This window comes from Jaculus jaculus, chromosome 18, assembly GCF_020740685.1.
Source record: "Jaculus jaculus isolate mJacJac1 chromosome 18, mJacJac1.mat.Y.cur, whole genome shotgun sequence".
Taxonomy (NCBI): Eukaryota; Metazoa; Chordata; class Mammalia; order Rodentia; family Dipodidae; genus Jaculus; species Jaculus jaculus.
Genome location: NC_059119.1, coordinates 50,857,760 through 50,876,287, shown reverse-complemented (window position 1 = coordinate 50,876,287; position 18,528 = coordinate 50,857,760). Strand labels below are relative to the sequence as shown.

At 45.3% G+C, this 18,528-nt stretch overlaps 1 protein-coding gene across 2 annotated transcripts in view; it reads right to left on the bottom strand.

Moving 5' to 3' along the window:
- Nucleotides 1-926: 926 nt before the first annotated feature.
- The window catches only part of Kcng3 (potassium voltage-gated channel modifier subfamily G member 3), a 74,277-nt gene continuing 56,675 nt past the window's right edge, over nucleotides 927-18,528 (bottom strand). For both annotated transcript variants that reach the window (XM_004660125.2, XM_004660126.2), the window contains exon 2: nucleotides 927-1,572. In XM_004660125.2, coding sequence (XP_004660182.1) covers nucleotides 927-1,572 — 646 coding nt within the window. The remainder of the gene's footprint in view (nucleotides 1,573-18,528) is intronic.

Here is an 18,528-nt window from a genome sequence, read left to right as displayed (position 1 = left end):
TTTCATCTTTTGCCTTATTAAACTCATGGTGCGGCAGAAGACACTGTGTGTGGTAATATCGATCGTAAAATATCCAACTACTGCTATTACACTTAGGTTGGAGATATTCTTGGATATCTGAATGTCAGGACTATTTTCACCTAATAACAACAATTCTGAAAGTATTCAACAAAATGCTGCACAATCCAAACTGTCCTCACTCCTAAATTCTCTTTTTGAAGCCATTTCAGTAAAGACAGAAAAAAATATTCCAAAATGGAAAACATATTCAAGGTTCCATGAAGTTATAAGATAAAGTGTAAACAGGTATAAAAATGAAGCAGAGAATAGATACGTATGCAAAAGTTTTTCGGATAATATTCTCACTTGTATCTAGCTTCATTATACAGTCTAAATTTGGGCCAAATTTTTAAAAGTATTTGTTAAACAGTTCCCGCATGTGACATATGTTTCCAGGATACATCTGACATTGATATGAGAAATTATAAAACATTTAGAAATGAAAATGTTAGTCTCAAAAAATAACACTGTATGTTCCAAGCTTCTTCCGAATTTGCTAAGATGGAAAAAAAAAAAAACCCAAAACATTTGGAAAATAGTACCTTTCTATATTAAAGTGTTCAAATAACGTACTTTTTCGAGAACAACAAAACCATGTCATTGTGCCAGGCAAGGAAGAGACAAGTCCAAATAAAATCAAGACCCGCAGTTCACTCTAGGTGAAACTCCTTTGAATGTAGGCGCAATCCTTTTTACTCCAGAAATAAGTAAACTACTTTGTCCCTTCAGCTGGGAAGGAGGGTTTGTATCTTACCAATACCATGACAATACCACTGTGGCGCTCATCAGCAAGAAACACAGGACTATGACGTAGCATCAACTCACTCTATCCGGATACATTTATGCAGGAATTGATTTGCAACGCATTAATTCAGGAACTCAGCCGAAAGGCTCCTGCTATATCTAGCCGATCTAAACTTGAGCTCGTGGTAACACTGAACAAAACTATGGTAGATGAAAGTGATAGGCAACGCCAAGAGCACAATGCCACTGACAACACACACTCCTCCAAGGATTCTTCCAGGCACCGTGATGGGATACATATCTCCATAGCCAACCGTAGTCATAGAGATGATCACCCACCAGCAGGTAGCGGGGATGCTGGCGAAGTCCTGGTTGGATGTTTCCAGGTCCAACCCATGCTCAAGAAGCTGGGAAAGTGCACTGAAGATTGCCATGGCAACACAGATAAAGACAAGCAACATCACCATCTCCCGGTAACATCGCTTGAGAGTCAAACCCAGAGTCTGAAGACCAATGAAGTGCCGGGCGAGCTTAATCACCCAGAAGACCCTCATCATCCGGAGAACCCTCAGGGTGACGCCAGCCCGCTGCAGCTGCGAGTTCTCGCCCGTGAAGACCGTCATCAACACCGAGATGTAATAGGGCGTGATCGCCAGTAAGTCGATGATGTTCAGGGGTCTCTTGACAAACTCACACTTGTCTTTGGAGACGATGAACCTCACGATGCACTCTGCCGTGAACCAGCCTATGCAGATGGCTTCAATTATCCTGTCAAGAGAACAAGGGGAGAATTGATCACTTTCATTTTTAAGTATTTTCATAGCTCTTAAGATTTCCTCAGATAGTACTACACTGACATACTAATCCACTAACTTTTCCAGAAAACATAAAAAACAGAGAGCATTACCAACATCACCGGACCCACCAGGACACAGCAGAATAACAAGTATGACATGAAGTTCTTACTTACATTATGCTACACATATGACCATTATAATGAATATTTTTCTCTCACCAGTAATGCTTTTTGAAAAAAAACTCTGTGTTTTTAAAAAATATTTATTTATTTTATTTTTTTTTAAAGATTTTTTTTATTATTTATTTATTTGAGAGTGACAGATACAGAGAGAAAGACAGATAGAGGGAGAGAGAGAGAATGGGCGCGCCAGGGCTTCCAGCCTCTGCAAACGAACTCCAGTCGCATGCGCCCCCTTGTGCATCTGGCTAACGTGGGACCTGGGGAACCGAGCCTCGAACTGGGGTCCTTAGGCTTCACAGGCAAGCACTTAACCGCTAAGCCATCTCTCCAGCCCAAAAATATTTATTTATTTGACAGGAGAGACGCAGACAGAGGGAGAGAGAGAGGGAATGAGCACACTAAGACCTCCAGCCACTGCAAACAAACTTCAGACACACGTGCCACCTTGTGCATCTGGCTTATGTGAGTACTGGGGAAATCGAACCTGGGTCCTTAGGTTTCAAAGGCAAATGCCTAAACCACTAAGCCATCTCTCCAGCACTCTTACTAGTTTAAAATTAGCTTAACCTGAGCCAGCCACAATTTAACATTTCCCTTACTCTTACTCTTCCCCCCCCACCCCCAGGTAGGCATCTATCCCAGGCTGACCTGGAATTCACTATGTTGTCTCAGGTGGCCTCAAATGCACAGTGATCCTCCTACCTCTGGCCTCTTTTTTTTTTTTTTTAAATTTTATTTATTTATTTATTTATTTATTTGAGAGCGACAGACACAGAGAGAAAGACAGATAGAGGGAGAGAGAGAATGGGCGCGCCAGGGCTTCCAGCCTCTGCAAACGAACTACAGACGCGTGCGCCCCCTTGTGCATCTGGCTAACGTGGGACCTGGGGAACCGAGCCTCGAACCGGGGTCCTTAGGCTTCACAGGCAAGCGCTTAACCGCTAAGCCATTTCTCCAGCCCTACCTCTGGCCTCTTGAGTGCTGGGATTAGAGGCGTCCGGCTCCCTTACTCTTTTTTAAATATTTTATTTTTATTTATTTGTTTGAGACAGAGAGGGAGAATGGGCATGCCAAGACCTTCGGCAGCTGCAAACAAACTCCAGATGCATGTGCCACCTTGTGCATCTGGCTTTACATGCATACTGGGGAACTGAACCTAGGTCCTTAAGACTCACAGGCAAATGCCATAACCATTAAGCCACCGCTTCAACCCAATTTCCCTTACTCCTTAGGAATGGTTGGCAGTTGTGGTTTCAGTAGGATGCAGTAGGGCTTTTCCTCCTGCAGACAATAAACAGCCCCAAGTTCTCTTTATTTTTCAAGGAGGATTACCCTCGAGCTCAGGCTGACCTGAAATTCACCTTTTTAGCTCAGGCTGGCCTCGAACTAATGGCGATGCCTGTCAACCTCCTGAAGTCCGGAAGTAAAGACATGAGCCACCACGCCTGCCTCATCCCCAGGTTAGATGGTTTATGACGTATTTCTGGAGAAATCAGCCAGTGCAAGCTCATGTCGTGGATATGACTCTCTCCTTACCTCCCAAGAGGCTTGTCTGGGAGACCCTGAGGCTGAGGGAGTGTTGGGGAACAGCGTGAGTGTCCTCGGCACGGGAGAACCATGTCTCACCATTCTCCATGAGGGGTTCAGCCTCTCAGGCTGAGGTCTCCCCGGCTGGGCCCAACCACCATTAGGATTTCCCTAACGACCACAATGATTTGGTTTGTTACTTCCATAATATTTTATTTATTTATTTATTTATTTATTTGAGAGCGACAGACACAGAGAGAAAGACAGATAGAGGGAGAGAGAGAGAATGGGCGCGCCAGGGCTTCCAGCCTCTGCAAACGAACTCCAGACGCGTGCGCCCCCTTGTGCATCTGGCTAACGTGGGACCTGGGGAACCGAGCCTCGAACCGGGGTCCTTGGGCTTCACAGGGAAGCGCTTAACCACTACGCCATCTCTCCAGCCCCCATAATATTTTTTTTATGTAGAAAATAATTTAAAACACAGGGCCACATTTTGCCTAAAGCTATATTCACCAATCTTCTCACATCACTTCTCACCTTGAAAATAGTAATGCTTTCAGGGCATACTGGAACAAAGGGAAAAATTCTTGTAGCAGAAGCCACTATTCTGAGGGCCCTTGCCACCTTCTCCTTGACCTGAACTCTCTATGGCTAAGGAAATCAAATTTTCCAGTTAGGAAGGCCTGACCTGGAATGACAAATATTTCAGAGGTAATTGTAAATTAATTTGTTTTTGTTTTTGTTTTTGTTTTTTTGAGGTAGGGTTTTACTCTAGCCCAGGCTGACCTGGAATTCACTATGAAGTCTCAGGTGGCCTTGAACTCATGACAATCCTCTTACCTCTCTGCCTCCCGAGTGCTGGGATTAAAGGTGTGCAACATCACACTTGGCTTAATATCTTAATTTAAGTTATCATTAGTATGCCATCAGTCACTTTTTCCACATAATTCTTTCTTACCTAGACACAAATACCAAAAGTCCAAATGAAGGCTGGAGGGATGGCTTAGTGGTTAAGGTGCTAGCCTGAGAAGCCAAAGGACCCAGGTTCGATTCCCCAGGACCCACATAAGCCAGGTGCACAAGGTGGCGTGTGCGTTTGGAGTTCGTTTGCAGTGGCTGAAGGCCCTGGTGCACCCATTCTCTCCCTCTCTCTCAAAAAAAGAAAAGTCCAAACGAGAAAGAAAGCAAAGCAGAATCAGTAGGCTAAAACCATCATGTAAACAACAACTCAGTGTTCCTTCCACACACCCCAATTTGCACCAGATCTCACTGGAAACTGAATAAATACAGTCAAGTTCCCTCATTGCAAGGCACTTCCAGGGCCATAAAGATTATTGGCTTTTATTATTTTTTGAAAACATATTCACATTCCATGGTTCAATACTGCAAACATAGCTGAGTGTGGTAGCACATGCCTGTAATCCCAGCCATGGGGAGGTGGAGGCAGGAGGATCAGAACCTACAGTCATAGTGAGTTCAAGGGCAGCCTCTGCTACATAGCAGGTTAAGATTTATCTTGGGCTTCACAAAACCCCATGAGAAAAAAAAAAAAAGAAAAGAAAGAAAGAAAAAGAAAAGAAAAAAATCAAACAAGCTGCGTGTGGTGGCGCACGCCTTTAATCCCAACACTCAGGCAGAGGTAGGAGGATCACCCTGAGTTCGAGGCCATCCTGAGACTACATAGTGAATATCAAGTCAGCCTGGGCTAGCTAGAGTGAGACCCTACCTTGAAAAATCAAACAAGTAGGCAAACAAAAAGTGACAGGATTTTTGGGCTGGAGAGATGGCTTAGCAGTTAAGTGTTTGCCTATGAAGCCTAAGGACCCCAGTTCGAGGCTCAATTCCCCAGGACCCACGTTAGCCAGACGCACAAGGGGGTGCACACATCTGGAGTTTGTTTGCAGTGGCTGGAGGCCCTGGTACACCCATTCTCTCTTTCTCTATCTGCCTCTTTCTCTCTCTCTCTGTCACTTTCAAATAAACTAATTAATTAAAAAAAGAAGTTATAGCCGGGCATGGTGGTGCATGTCTTTAATCCCAGCACTCGGGAGGCAGAGGTAGGAGGATCACCATGAGTCTGAGGTCACCCTGAGACTCCATAGTGAATTCCAGGTCAGCCTGAGCTAGAGTGAGATGCTACCTCAAAAAACCGAAAACCAAAACAAAACAACAACAACAAAAAAAAAAAAACAAGAGGTTATCGTTCTCATTTTTTTAAAAAAGTGACAGGATTTTTAAAAAGGATTTTTTCAAGGTAGGGTCTCGCTCTAGCCCAGGCTGACCTGGAAGTCAACTCACTACGTAGACTCAGGGTGGCCTCGAACTCACGGCGTACTCCTACCTCTGCCTGCCGAGTGCTGGCATTAAAGGCGTGCGCCACCACACCCGGCCCCAGCTAGGATCTTGTTCCTGTGTCATTTCACATTTGTGCATCTATATCTGAGGTACAAATGCCAGAGTTGAGAAATGATCTTGGCCACATAATCCCATAGAGTTCATACTAAATTACCTTGCCACCAGCAACAGGCGGCAGCCCACAGCCTCCCAACGTGAAGAGTCCTGAACTTTGAGCTCTGTCACTCTGTTGGGTGAAATCCGCTGACACCCTTTGGAGGATGTTGAGAATGTTTTCCCAACATGTGCTAACGGCCGGTTCCTCACCTATGTCCTTCGCTCCTGGGCCTTTAATCTACTCAGATACGCTCCACTATGAATAATCCTCCAGGGTATGTGGAAAGTCACATCTAATCTACTTCTTCCTTCTCAGGATTACTGATCCCTGAAACAACAGCTTGAGGACACTCACTGTCCAGATGCTTTGTCTATAAATTTGTCTGTAGTGGATCCAAGGAACTCTAGCCTGTGGTCTCAATCTTGCCTGCAGCCCTGTCTTTTATGGCATTTTTACATTTTTTTAAATGTTTAGATTAAAAAAAAAAAAACAAACCATCCAGGAGTGGGCTGGAGAGATGGTTTAGCGGTTAAGCGCTTGCCTGTGAAGCCTAAGGACCCAGGTTCGAGGCTCGGTTCCCCAGGACCCACGTTAGCCAGATGCACAAGGGGGCGCACACGTCTGGAGTTTGTTCACAGTGGCTGGTGGTCCTAGAGCACCCATTCTCTCTCTCTCTCTGCCTCTTTCCCTCTCTGTCTGTCTTTCTCTCAAATAAATAAATAAATAAATAATTTAAAAAATAGGTGCTGGAGAGATGGCTTAGAGGTTAAGGTGTTTGCGTGCAAAGTCAAAGGATCCCGGCCCGATTCTCCAGGACCAATGTAAGCCTTTCGTTTGCAGTGGCTGGAGGCCCTGGTGTGCCCATCCTCTCTGCCTCTTTCTCTCCCTCAAGTAAATAAAATACATTTAAAAAAAAAAAAAAAAACCAGCCGGGTGTGGTGGCACATACCTTTAATCCCAGTACTCAGGAGGCAGAGGTAGGAGGATTGCTGTGAGTTCGAGGCCACCCTGAGACTACATAGTGAATTCCAGGTCAGCCTGAGCTAGAGTGAGACCCTACCTCGAAAGACAAAACAAAACAAACAAAAAAATATATATAAAAATTGCATTTCATGACATGTGGTAACTATGAAATTTGAATTTCAGTGACCATAATCAAACCTTTATTAGAACACAGCCATACTCACTCATTCATTCCTGTTCTTTTGGCTATTCTCATGCCTCGTGGCAAGGCTGAGTGATCGCAACAGAAATCTGATGATTCTGGGGAGAAGCACCTCGACATTGTTGGAGGGGCACCTCACAAGCCACCACGACACAGGGAAAGCAATCTGACACATGCCTGGAGAGGGACGGCAGCAGAGGAAGCCACAGCTGACTCTGCCTTTTTCCTCCACTTTGGGGAAGTTATTTACCCTGTGCCTCAGTTTCTACATTTGAAGAATGGGTCTGGTGATATTAGGAATACATGTTACTTTCCGTTTTTGTTTTTTTTTTTTCCCGATGAAGGGGTTTTTTTCTTTTCTTTTTTTTTTGTTTTTTGTTTTTTGAGGTAGGGTCTCACTCTAGCCCAGGCTGACCTGGAATTCAGTATGGAGTCTCGGGGTGGCCTTGAACTCACGGCGATCCTCCTACCTCTGCCTCCTGAGTGCTGGGACTAAAGGCGTGTGCCACCATACCAGGCAGCCCTGCCTTTTTTTTTTTTCCATTTTTTTTTTCTTTTCACAATTTTTATTAACATTTTCCATGATTATAAAAAATATCCCATGGCCTGCCATTTTTTGTACTGTGTTAAATGTTGCTCTGCTCTGGGACTTTTTTTATCTTTTTTTTTTTTTTTTTTTTTTTGAGAGAAAGCACAAGTGAGAGGGAGAGAGCAAATTGGTGCACCAGAGCCTCCAGCCACTGCAATCGAACTCCAGGCATGTGCGCCACCTTGTGTGTCTGGCTTACATGGGATCTAGAGAGTCGAACATGGGTCCTTAGGCTTCGCAGGCAAGCACCTTAACCGCTAAGCCAGCTCTCCAGCCCCTCATGGACTTTTTGATCGGCAGTGGCTTTCCTATCCCCACCAGACAAACGGAAGCTGCTGGGATGTTTCTATGACTCTGTGGCCTTAGAAAACTGACAGCCATAAAACTTGGTGGACCCAGAGAATCCCAAGCTACACGTTTTGCACATCCCATTTCACCAAACATGACAGCATTTACCATTTCTCCCTGGCAATGCTCACCCAGTATTCCTCACGTTGCTGGGGGTTCCGGCCCCTCTCACACTCAGGCTGTTTCGTGAACTGCTCTGACTGCTGGGCCAGGATCAAAATGACTAACATTTTCTGGGCATAAGCATCGAAGAGTGGGTGTGAATTCTTTGCCCTGCCATGGTAACCCGCAGGGGAGTACTGGGAATGGCCTGCTGCCGGATGGTGCTATTCTTACTGGCTCACCCTCTGCAGGTTACCATGGCAGAGCAAAAGAACTCACACCCACTCCTCTATCCTTAGGCGTGGTCCAGCAGACACCTTCCACCCTGACCTGACGGGACATGACATGTGATCAAGCAATCAATCGTATTGAGAAAAAAAAGAAAGAAAGAAAGAAAAAGAGATAAGTGAATATTATAAATAACTTTATACCATTTGACAGTTCATATATAATAGGACATTTATTTTTAAGAAGACATATCAAGAACGAGGCCAGAATAAGTACAAAATTTTCTATTCTAAAGATAGTTTACTAGCTGGGCGTGGTGGCGCACGCCTTTAATCCCAGCACTCGGGAGGCAGAGGTAGGAGGATCGCCGTGAGTTCGAGGCCACCCTGAGACTACATAGTGAATTCTAGGTCAGCCTGGACAAGAGTGAAACCCTACCTCAAAAAACAAAACGAAAAAAAAAAATAGCTTACTATACAGATAACACTCACTAGTCAAGGGTCACTGTACGGTACACGCAGCTGGTCTCTGTTACATAGAATAGACAGTCTCCCCCGCCCACGAGCATCACAGGCAGGGCATCTGAGTGTCCTTCCACTGTCAGCTGCCCAAGGCCCTTGGGACACAAATCGTTACCCCATCATCTCTTGTGTGGGAGAACAAAGCCACTTGAGGCCTTTTCTCTCGCTGGTGTACCAAGTTGAAGTCCTTGAAGTTCCAGTTTTGTTTTCCTTGTGGCCAATAGCAGCAGATTTTGTATCTCCAGTCAATTCTTTTTTTTTTTAAATATTTTATTTTTTATTTATTTACTTGAGAGAGAGAGAGAGAGAGATACAGAAATAGGCAGATAGACAGAGAGAATGGGCGCGCCAGGGCCTCCAGCCACTGCAAACGAACTCCAGACGCGTGCGCCCCCTTGTGCATCTGGCTAACGTGGGTCCTGGAGAATCGAGCCTTGAACCGGGGTCCTTAGGCTTCACAGGCAAGCGCTTAACTGCTAAACCATCTCTCCAGCCCTCTCCAGTCAATTCTTACAACTGTAGTAAACATTTATGCAAGCTCCTTGCATTATCCGTGGTCTAGTCCCCATAAGGTCATAAGATGAACATACTTTTACTGCACCTAATCTATTGACTACTGCAGCTTAGAAACTACACATCATAGAGTCAGTGGTTCTATCCTGTGTACTTTTAGCTCTTCTGAGACACTCAGTTGATTGATCTCAGACCATGATCACAGAGACTACCTGAGAAAAATTTTCCCTCTGTACATTTCCATATCTACCAAGAAATGTTTCTCTGGAATGAATTAAACCAAGAATATGAAAAAGAAAAGAAAAAAGAAGAAATCAATCTTAGCCAGGCGTGGTGGCGCATGCCTTTAATCCCAGCACTCAGGAGGCACAGTTAGGAGGATTGTTGTGAGTTCGAGGCCACCCTGAGATTACATTTGAATTCCAGGTCAGCCTAGACTAGACTGAGACCCCACCTTGAAAAGCCAAAAAAAAAAAAAAAAAAAAAAAAAAGAAAGAAATTAATCTTGGCCTAGGGAGATGACTCAGCATTTAAGACACTTGCCTGCAAAGGCTAAGGACCAGAGTTCAAATCCCCAGTAACCACATAAAGCATCTGGAGTTTGCAGAGGCTAGAGGCCCTGAAGCAACCATTCATTCTCTCTTTCTCTCTCTCCCTCTGCTGGGGGAGGTGGTGTACCCCTTTAATCCCAGCACTCCTGAGACAGAACTAGGAGGATCTCCGTGAGTTTGAGGCCACCCTGAGGTTACATAGTGAATTCCAAATCAGCCTGGGCTAGAGTGAGACCCTACCAAAAAAAGAAAAAGGAAGAAAGGAAGGAAGGAAGGAAGGGGGAAAGAATCTTGTGCCTTAGGTATGTTGGTGCACAATTTTTAAAAAAATTTTTTTTGATTTATTTTTATTTATTTATTTGAGAGTGACAGACAGAGAAAGAGGCAGAGAGAGAGAGAGAGAGAATGCGCACGCCAGGGCTTCCAGCTGCTGCAGACGAATTCCAGATGTGTGCGCCCCCTTGTGCATCTGGCTAACGTGGGTCCTGGGGAATCGAGCCTCGAACCGGGGTCCTTAGGCTTCTCAGGCAAGCGCTTAACCGCTAAGCCATCTCTCCAGCCCGTGGTGCACAATTTTACTCCCAGCACTTGGGAAGCAGAGGTAGGAGAATTGCCATGAGTTTCAGAGTAGTCTAGGACTTCATAGTGAATTCCAGGTCAGCTTGGGCTACAGTGAGACTCGACCTCAAGAAAAACAAAACTAAATAAATAAATAAAAGAGGGCTATGGAGATAGCTCAGCAGTTAAAGTTGCTTGCTACCAAATCCTACCATCCTGGGTTCGATTCCAGTGCCCAAGTAAAACCAGCTACATAAAGTGGTACATGCCTCTGGAGTGCATTTACAGGGGCAACAAGCGGTCCTGGAGGGCTCACTCTTGCTCTCTGATTTCAAATTAATAAATAAAATATTTTTCAAAAGTATTTTATTTATGTATTTGAAAGAGAGAGCGGAAGAGGCAGATAGAAAGATAGAATGGGTGTGCCAGGGCCTCTAGCCACTGCAAACAAACTCCAGATTCATGCGCCTCTTGTAAACTGGCTTACGTGGGTCCTGGGAAATCAAACCAGGGTCCTTAGGCTTCACAGGCAAATGCCTTAACCGGTAAGCCACTTCCCCTGCCAAATAAAATATTTTTTAAAAACTCAGTCTGGGGCCGGGTGTTCAATGTCTGTAAATAGTGGCATTCTTGCTTGTACATGTTGCTCTAGGGGACTGCAGAGACTCTGGTGGATATCCATGCGTCTGATCTCAGGCTGTCCCCAGCCGAAGCTCCAGACAGGTGTGCCGGCAGCCTTTGGGAAGCCCCAGGACAAATTGGCCAGGGTTCATATTGGCTAGGGCATTATGCAGATCCACACCAAGCTGCAGAATAAAAGACATGTGGGCTGGGGAAATGGCTTAGTGGTTAAAGCATTTGCCTGTGAAGCCTAAGGACCCGGTTCAATTCCCCAGGTCCCATGTAAACCAGATGCACAAGGGGGCACATGCCTCTTGAGTTTGTTTGCAGTGGCTGGAGGCCCTGTTGTACCAATTATTTCTTTCTATCTGCCTCTTTCTCTCTTTCTCTTTCAAATACATAAATAAAATATATTTTTAAAAAAGAATAAAAGACATGTGATTGGGGCTGGAGGGATGGATGGCCTAGTGGTTAAGGTGTTTGCCTGCAAAGCCAGAGGACCCAGATTTGATTCCCCAGGACCCACGTAGCCAGGTGCACAAGAGGACACTCACACCTGGAGTTCATTTACAGTGACTGGAGGCCCTGGTGTGCCCATTCTCTCTTTCTCTCTCCCTCTTTCTCTGTCAAATAAATAAATTAAATTAAATATTTTTTAAATTTTTATTAGCATTTTCCATGATTATAAAAAAATATCCCATGGTAATTCCCCCCCCCCCCCACACTTTCCCCTTTTAAATATTTTTTAAAAGACATGTGATTGGTGTAGGTATTTGGAGTTTGTTTACAGTGGCAAGAGACCCCGGCACACCCATTCATTCTCTCTCTGGCTTACATGGGTACTGAGGAATCGAACCCGAGTCCTTAGGCTTCCCAGGCAAGCCCCTCAACCACTAAGCTATCTCTCCAGCTCAACTTTGTTTTTCTTTTTTTTTTAAATTTTTATTAACATTTTCCATGATTATAAAAAAATATCCCATGGTAATTCCCTCCCCCCCCACTTTCCCCTTTGAAATTCCATTCTCCATCATATCCCCTCCCCACCTCAATCATTGTACTTACATATATACAATATCAACCTATTAAGTACCCTCCTCCCTTCCTTTCTCTTCCCTTTGTATCTCCTTTTTAACTTCCTCTGTCCAGCTCAACTTTTAAGCTTTGACATGATACTCTGAATGAAAAATTCCACTCCTGCCCTCAGGTGACAGGTCACAGTCAAAACACAGGAGCACTAAAAATTATAAAGTTAGGGATGGAGAGATGGCTTAGCAGTTAAGAACCAGGTTCAGTTCTCTAGGTCCTATGTAAGCCAGATGCACATGGTGGCACATGCATCTGGAGTTTGTTTGCAGTGGCTGGAGGCCCTGGCAAGTCCATTCTCTCTCTCTCTCTCCCTCTGTCTGTCCCAAATAAGTAAATAAAATATGTAAATAACATGTTTTAAAAAGTAAAATAAAAATAAAGTTATGAAGTTACCTTTGTGTGATATGTACAAAATAAGTGGATTTTTATGTTTATACTTGGGTCTCATCCCCTAACATAACTCCTTATGTGTATGCAAGTATTCCAAGATCTGAGATCTATTTGGGGGGGGGGCAGAGTTGAGGTAGGGTCTCACTCTGGCTCAGGCTGACCTGAAATTAATTTTGTAGTCTCAGGGTGGCCTTGAACTCACAGCTATCTTCCTACCTCTGCCTCCCGAGTGCTGGGATTAAAGGCATACGCCACCACGCCTGGCTAGATCTGAGATCTAAAACATCTCTTGAATAAGCATTTCAGAATCAGGGTCTGTAACAATGACAGTTCTCTTAACTGGCTTCTGGGTAAAATGCAGCAGCTCTCCAGCTAGTAAGTATGCTGTCCCTTCTCCAGCAGGATGTAAACAAGGGCGCTGGAACCCAGGCGGAGAAACCCATCCTTTTTCCCTGATGCACAGGCCTTGCCCATCAAGTGCCAGGGCTGTGTGGACGTTCCTAGGGCCTGCCAGCTCTAAAATTCCTAAGAGTCTATTAATTTCAGAGAGCAAGAAAAAAAAATTTTTTTAATTGTGCCCCCAAAATACCAGAACATTTTCTGTCTAATTATTTCCACCGGAAGCCAAAGTTGTTCAGATTAAAAGGGAGGAATTTCAAACGATGCGGAATAATCTCTCAGTAAGGGAATTTCAAAGAAGTAAGCTTGTCTGTAATGAGGTCCTGGGGGTTCCTCCTGACTACCCCCCCCCCCCAGTCAGATGAAGATTCTCCAGATTCCCACTGAGGGGATGAGTCAGTGAGAAACCCCAGGCATTGCTTTATTTCCCTTGGATTTTGCCAAGGTAGCCTCCAGCACACACCACCAAGCCTGCCAAAATCCCGGTGTTTCCAAACACCTCTCCCACCAAGAACCTACAACTGCTCAAAAAGTCAGTGCTGTTTGCTGAGCACTGCAGCAAAGGAAGGCGCCCTCCTCAAGGTTACCTCCCTAAAGCACCTAGAAATAGGAGGAAAGAGAACGAGACGTGACTAGAGAACATCAGATGCAGTGGAAGCCCATTCTGATTGCTTCCGAGACCTGAACGTAATGAAGTTCTTACCTCCATGGCTAACAAAAACATTTACCTGGGCTGGAGGCACAGCTCAGAGGCAAAAGGCACCTACTTGTAAAAAAAAAAAATAAAAAAAGAGGGGCTGGAGGGATGGCTTAGCAGTTAAGGCACTTGCCTGCAAAGCCAAAGGTCCTTGGTTTGATTCCCCAGGACCCACGTAAGCCAGATGCACAAAGTGGCACGTACGTCTGGAATTTGTTTGCAGTGGCTAGAGGCCCTGGCACATCCATTCTCTCTTTCTCTCTCTCTCTGTGCCTCTCTCTTAAATAAATAAATATTTTTTTTTATTTTTTTTGTTCATTTTTTATTTATTTATTTGAGAGCGACAGACACAGGGAGAAAGACAGATAGAGGGAGAGAGATAGAATGGGCGCGCCAGGGCTTCCAGCCTCTGCAAACGAACTCCAGATGCGTGCGCCCCCTTGTGCATCTGGCTAACATGGGACCTGGGGAACCGAGCCTTGAACCGGGGTCCTTAGGCTTCACAGGCAAGTGCTTAACCGCTAAGCCATCTCTCCAGCCCAATAAATATTTTTTTAAGAAGTTTGACAGCTGGCTAAGGAGATGGCTCAGCAGTTAAGGCACTTTTCTGCAAAGCCTAACAACCTGGATTTGATTCCCTAATACCCATGCAATGCCAGATGCCCAATATGGTGCTTGCATCTGGAGTTCCTTTACAGTGGCTGGAGGTCCTGGTGTACCCATTCTCTCTCTCTCTGTGTCTCTCTCTGCTGGCAAATAAGCAAATAAAAATATTTAAAACAAGGCTGGAGAGATGGCTTAGCAGTTAAGGCGCTTGCCTGCAAAGCCAAAGGACCTCCGTTCGATTCCCCAGGACCCACGTAAGCCAGATAGATGCACAGGGAGCGCACGCATCTGGAGTTTGTTTGCAGTGGCTGGAAGCCCTGGCGTGCCCATTCTCTCCCCCCACCTCTCTCTCTCTCTCTGCCTCTTTACTTCTCTCAAATAAATAAAAAGAAATAAAAATAAATATTTAAAACACAAAGGTTTGACAGCCCGGTGGTTCCCCAGTACCCACATAAAGCCAGATGCACAACGCAGCGCTTGCGGGGGCAGGAGGCCTTATGCAGCCGTTCTCTTCCTATGTATCTCTCCTTCTCTCTGCAAGTAAGTAGATATTAAACAATAACAGCAACAACAACAACAAAAACACTTACCACTTACTGAGGCCCTGCAATTGGGCGCTCCACTTTACACTATACAGACAATGCCTAATCTGTCCTTTCCCAGACACTAGCAAGCACATACTTGCATAGCATCTCCATGTTACTGGTAACAAAACCGCAAATGGCCAAGGTCACACAACTAAGAAATTACAGCGATATAGTTAATGAAACCCAAAGCGGTACAGAACGGCTGAAAATACTAGCGGTTTTTATTTTTATGACAGTACCCACTGTCAAGATTAAACACTCTATCTTCATCTCCTGGAATCCATGGCTTATGTTAGTTAGAACAACATTTTAATCGCTATTATTATTATTTTATTATTTATTTATTTATTTGCTTTTTGTTTCTTTGGTTTTTCGAGGTAGGGTTTCACTCTGGCCCAGGCTGACCTGAAATTCACTATGGAGTCTCAGGGTGGCCTCGAACTCACGGCGATCCTCTTACCTCTGCCTCCCGAGTGCTGGGATTAAAGGCGTGCGCCACGATGCTGCACCAGTTTAAGAGTTTTTGTTCACAGTTTTTGGACATGCATATAAGGTATTTTGATTATATTCATCTTCTCTTTTTCCCCGCTCTAAAATAATTTTCCGACTGTTGGTTCTCAGCCTGTTAGTACTTAGCTCAGGAGCGGGCTCTGGAAACAAGGATAACTTTAGCCAGATTTCCTGTCTCACATGTCCTGGTTCACTGGTCCTCCTCCTCGTCATGATGAAGTGCGGGCCTCTGATAGGCCGGTGCTGCGTTCTTGACTTCCCAGCCTTAACACCATGAGCCAAAAAAGTTTCTGATATTTATCAACAGCCTGTCTGGTATTCGGTCACAGCAGCACAAATGGATTATGATGGTTTCAATGCAAAAAGTATTCCTTTCTGGGCTGGAGAGATGGCGTAACAGATACAAAGCCAGAGGACCCAGGTTGGATTCCCCAGGACCCACATAAGCCAGATGCACAAGGTGGTGCACGCATCTGGAGTTCATTTGCAATGGCTAGGAGGCCCTGGCGTGCCCATTCTCTCTCTTTCCTCTATTTGCCTTTCTTTCTCTCTCTCAAATAAATAAATAAAATAAAAAGAACAGCTGGGCATGGTGGCGCACGCCTTGTATCCCAGCACTCGAGAGGCAGAAGCAGGAGGATCGCCGTGAGTTCAGGGCCACCCTGAGACTCCATAGTGAATTCCAGGTCAGCCTGGGCTAGAGCGAAACCCTACCTCAAAAAACAAAAACAAAAAGTAACATTAAGGGCTGGAGAGATGGCTTAGCGGTTAAACGCTTGCCTGTGAAGCCTAAGGACCCCGGTTCGAGGCTCGGTTCCCCAGGTCCCACGTTAGCCAGATGCACAAGGGGGTGCACGCGTCTGGAGTTCGTTTGCAGAGGCTGGAAGCCCTGGCGTGCCCATTCTCTCTCTCTCTCTCTCTATCTGTCTTTCTCTCTGTGTCTGTCGCTCTCAAAGAAATAAATAAATAAAATTAAAAAAAAAGTAACATTAAAAAAGAAGTAATTATGGGCTGGAGGGATGACTTAGCGGTTAAGGCACTTGCCTGCAAAGTCAAAGGACCCAGGTTTGATTCCCCAGGACCCATGTTAGCCAGATGCACAAGGGGGCGCATGTGTCTGGAGTTCATTTGCAGTGTGGCTGGAAGCCCTGGAGTGCCTATTCTCTCTCTCAAATAAGTAAAAATGAAAACATTATTTTTTTTAAAAGAAGTAATTATGGGCTGGAGAGATGGCTTAGCGGTTAAGTGCTTGCCTATGAAGCCTAAGGACCCCGGTTCGAGGCTCGGTTCCCCAGGTCCCACGTTAGCCAGATGCACAAGGGGGCGCACGCGTCTGGAGTTCGTTTGCAGAGGCTGGAAGCCCTGGCGTGCCCATTCTCTCTCTCTCCCTCTATTTGTCTTTCTCTCTGTGTCTGTCGCTCTCAAATAAATTAATTAAAAAAAAAAGAAGTAATTATGTCACAAGCGCTCCATCCTCACAAATGGACTAATGTCACAGGAAGCAGGACAACTACATTCATTATCACAGCGTGGGTTTAGCCCTCTTGAAAGCCACCCCCCCCCCCAGCCTTTTTTCCATGTGAGGCTTTCAACCAGCAAGAGCACTCCGGTCTCCAGAATCGGGAGCCAATACAATTTGTTCAATATTAATTACCTAGACTGTGGGATCCTGATAAAGCAGCACAAAACAGACCAAGAATTCCTTCACGAAGCTGGCATACATTCTTACACACTAATGGTTTCAGCATGCACTGTTAACAATGACTTAACAAGAGCAACTTGCAGAAATCTATCAAACTGAACCAGCCACCCCCTCTGGGAACTGATCCTACACACGCACCCACACGTTTCAAAGAACATGTATGACAGAAGCCATTGCTTATAATACCTAAGGATTAAAAAAAAAAAAAAAAGAAAGATACATCAATGCCTATCCATGGGAGATCAATTGTATGTTTCCCACAGTTACTATTGGTTTGAATCATGTGAGATTGTCAAACACGGCTCAGCAACTCTGCACGATTCAATCTCATATCACACAGCCATGAAAAGAGCCAGATGCGCAGCACTGTGGGCTGACGTAGAATATTCTTCGAGGCGCGGGGTGGAGGACAGTCCAGACAGCGCACTACAGCTGTGCGTGGACGCTGGACACACGCTCAAGCAACTGCTGAGCCAGGCGCGACGGAGCACGTCTGGATCCCAGAACTCTGAGAGGCTGAAGCAGGACGAGGGTGAATTTGAGAAAAGTCTGCACCGCCTAGTGAGTTTGAGACATAGCTTCAAAAAACAATGGGGAGGGATGGCTTAGCGGTCAAGGCACTTGCCTGCAAAGCCAAAGGACCCAGGTTTGATTCCCCAGGACCCACGTTAGCCAGATGCGCAAGGGGGCGCACGCGTCTGGAGTTTGTTTGCAGTGGCCGGAGGCCCTGGTGCACTCATTCTCTCTCCCCCCCTCTTTCTTTGACAAATAAATAAATAAACAAACAAAAATAAAACATTAAATAAAAACAAGGGGAGCCGGGCATAGTGGCACTTGGGAGGCAGGGATAGGAGGATCACCTTGAGCTCAAGGGCACCCTGAGCTACAGAGTGAATTCCAGGTCAGCCTGGGCTACAGTGAAACTCTACCTCAAAAAAAAAGGGGGAGGCTGGAGAGATGGCTTAGCAGTTAAGGCACATGCCTGTGAAGCCTAAGGACCCAGGTTCAATTCTCCAGGTCCCATATAAGCCAGATGCACATGCATCTGGAATTCATTTGCAGTGGCTAGAGGCCCTGGCATGCCCATTCTCACACATACTCTCTCTCCTTCTCTCTGTCTCTAATAAATAAATAAGCCAGACATGGTGGCATAGGCCTTTAATCTCAGCACTTGGGAGTCAAAGGTAGGAGGATCGCCATTCGCCATGAGTTTGAGGCCACCCTGAGACTGCAGAGTGAATTCCAGATCAACCTGGACCAGAATGAAACCCTACCTCAAACACACACACACACACACACACACACATATCCAGGGTGGGGAGAAGGGGAGAAAAAGGGAGGGAAGGGAAGGAAAGGGATGCGGAGAGGGACCTATTAACACAGTTACCTCTAGTGAGGGAACTCTCAAAGCCTGATACAGGATGGAAACTTACTTCTTACTTTCTCCCTTTTGTGCTGCTAAATGCTTGCAGTGTGCACACATTATTTTTCCAATTTAAAAGCACTTTCAAAGAAAAAGTATAAAAGTGTGCCCACTGACCCTGAGACTAATTCCAGGTCAGCCTGCCTGGACTACAGTGAAACCCTACCTCG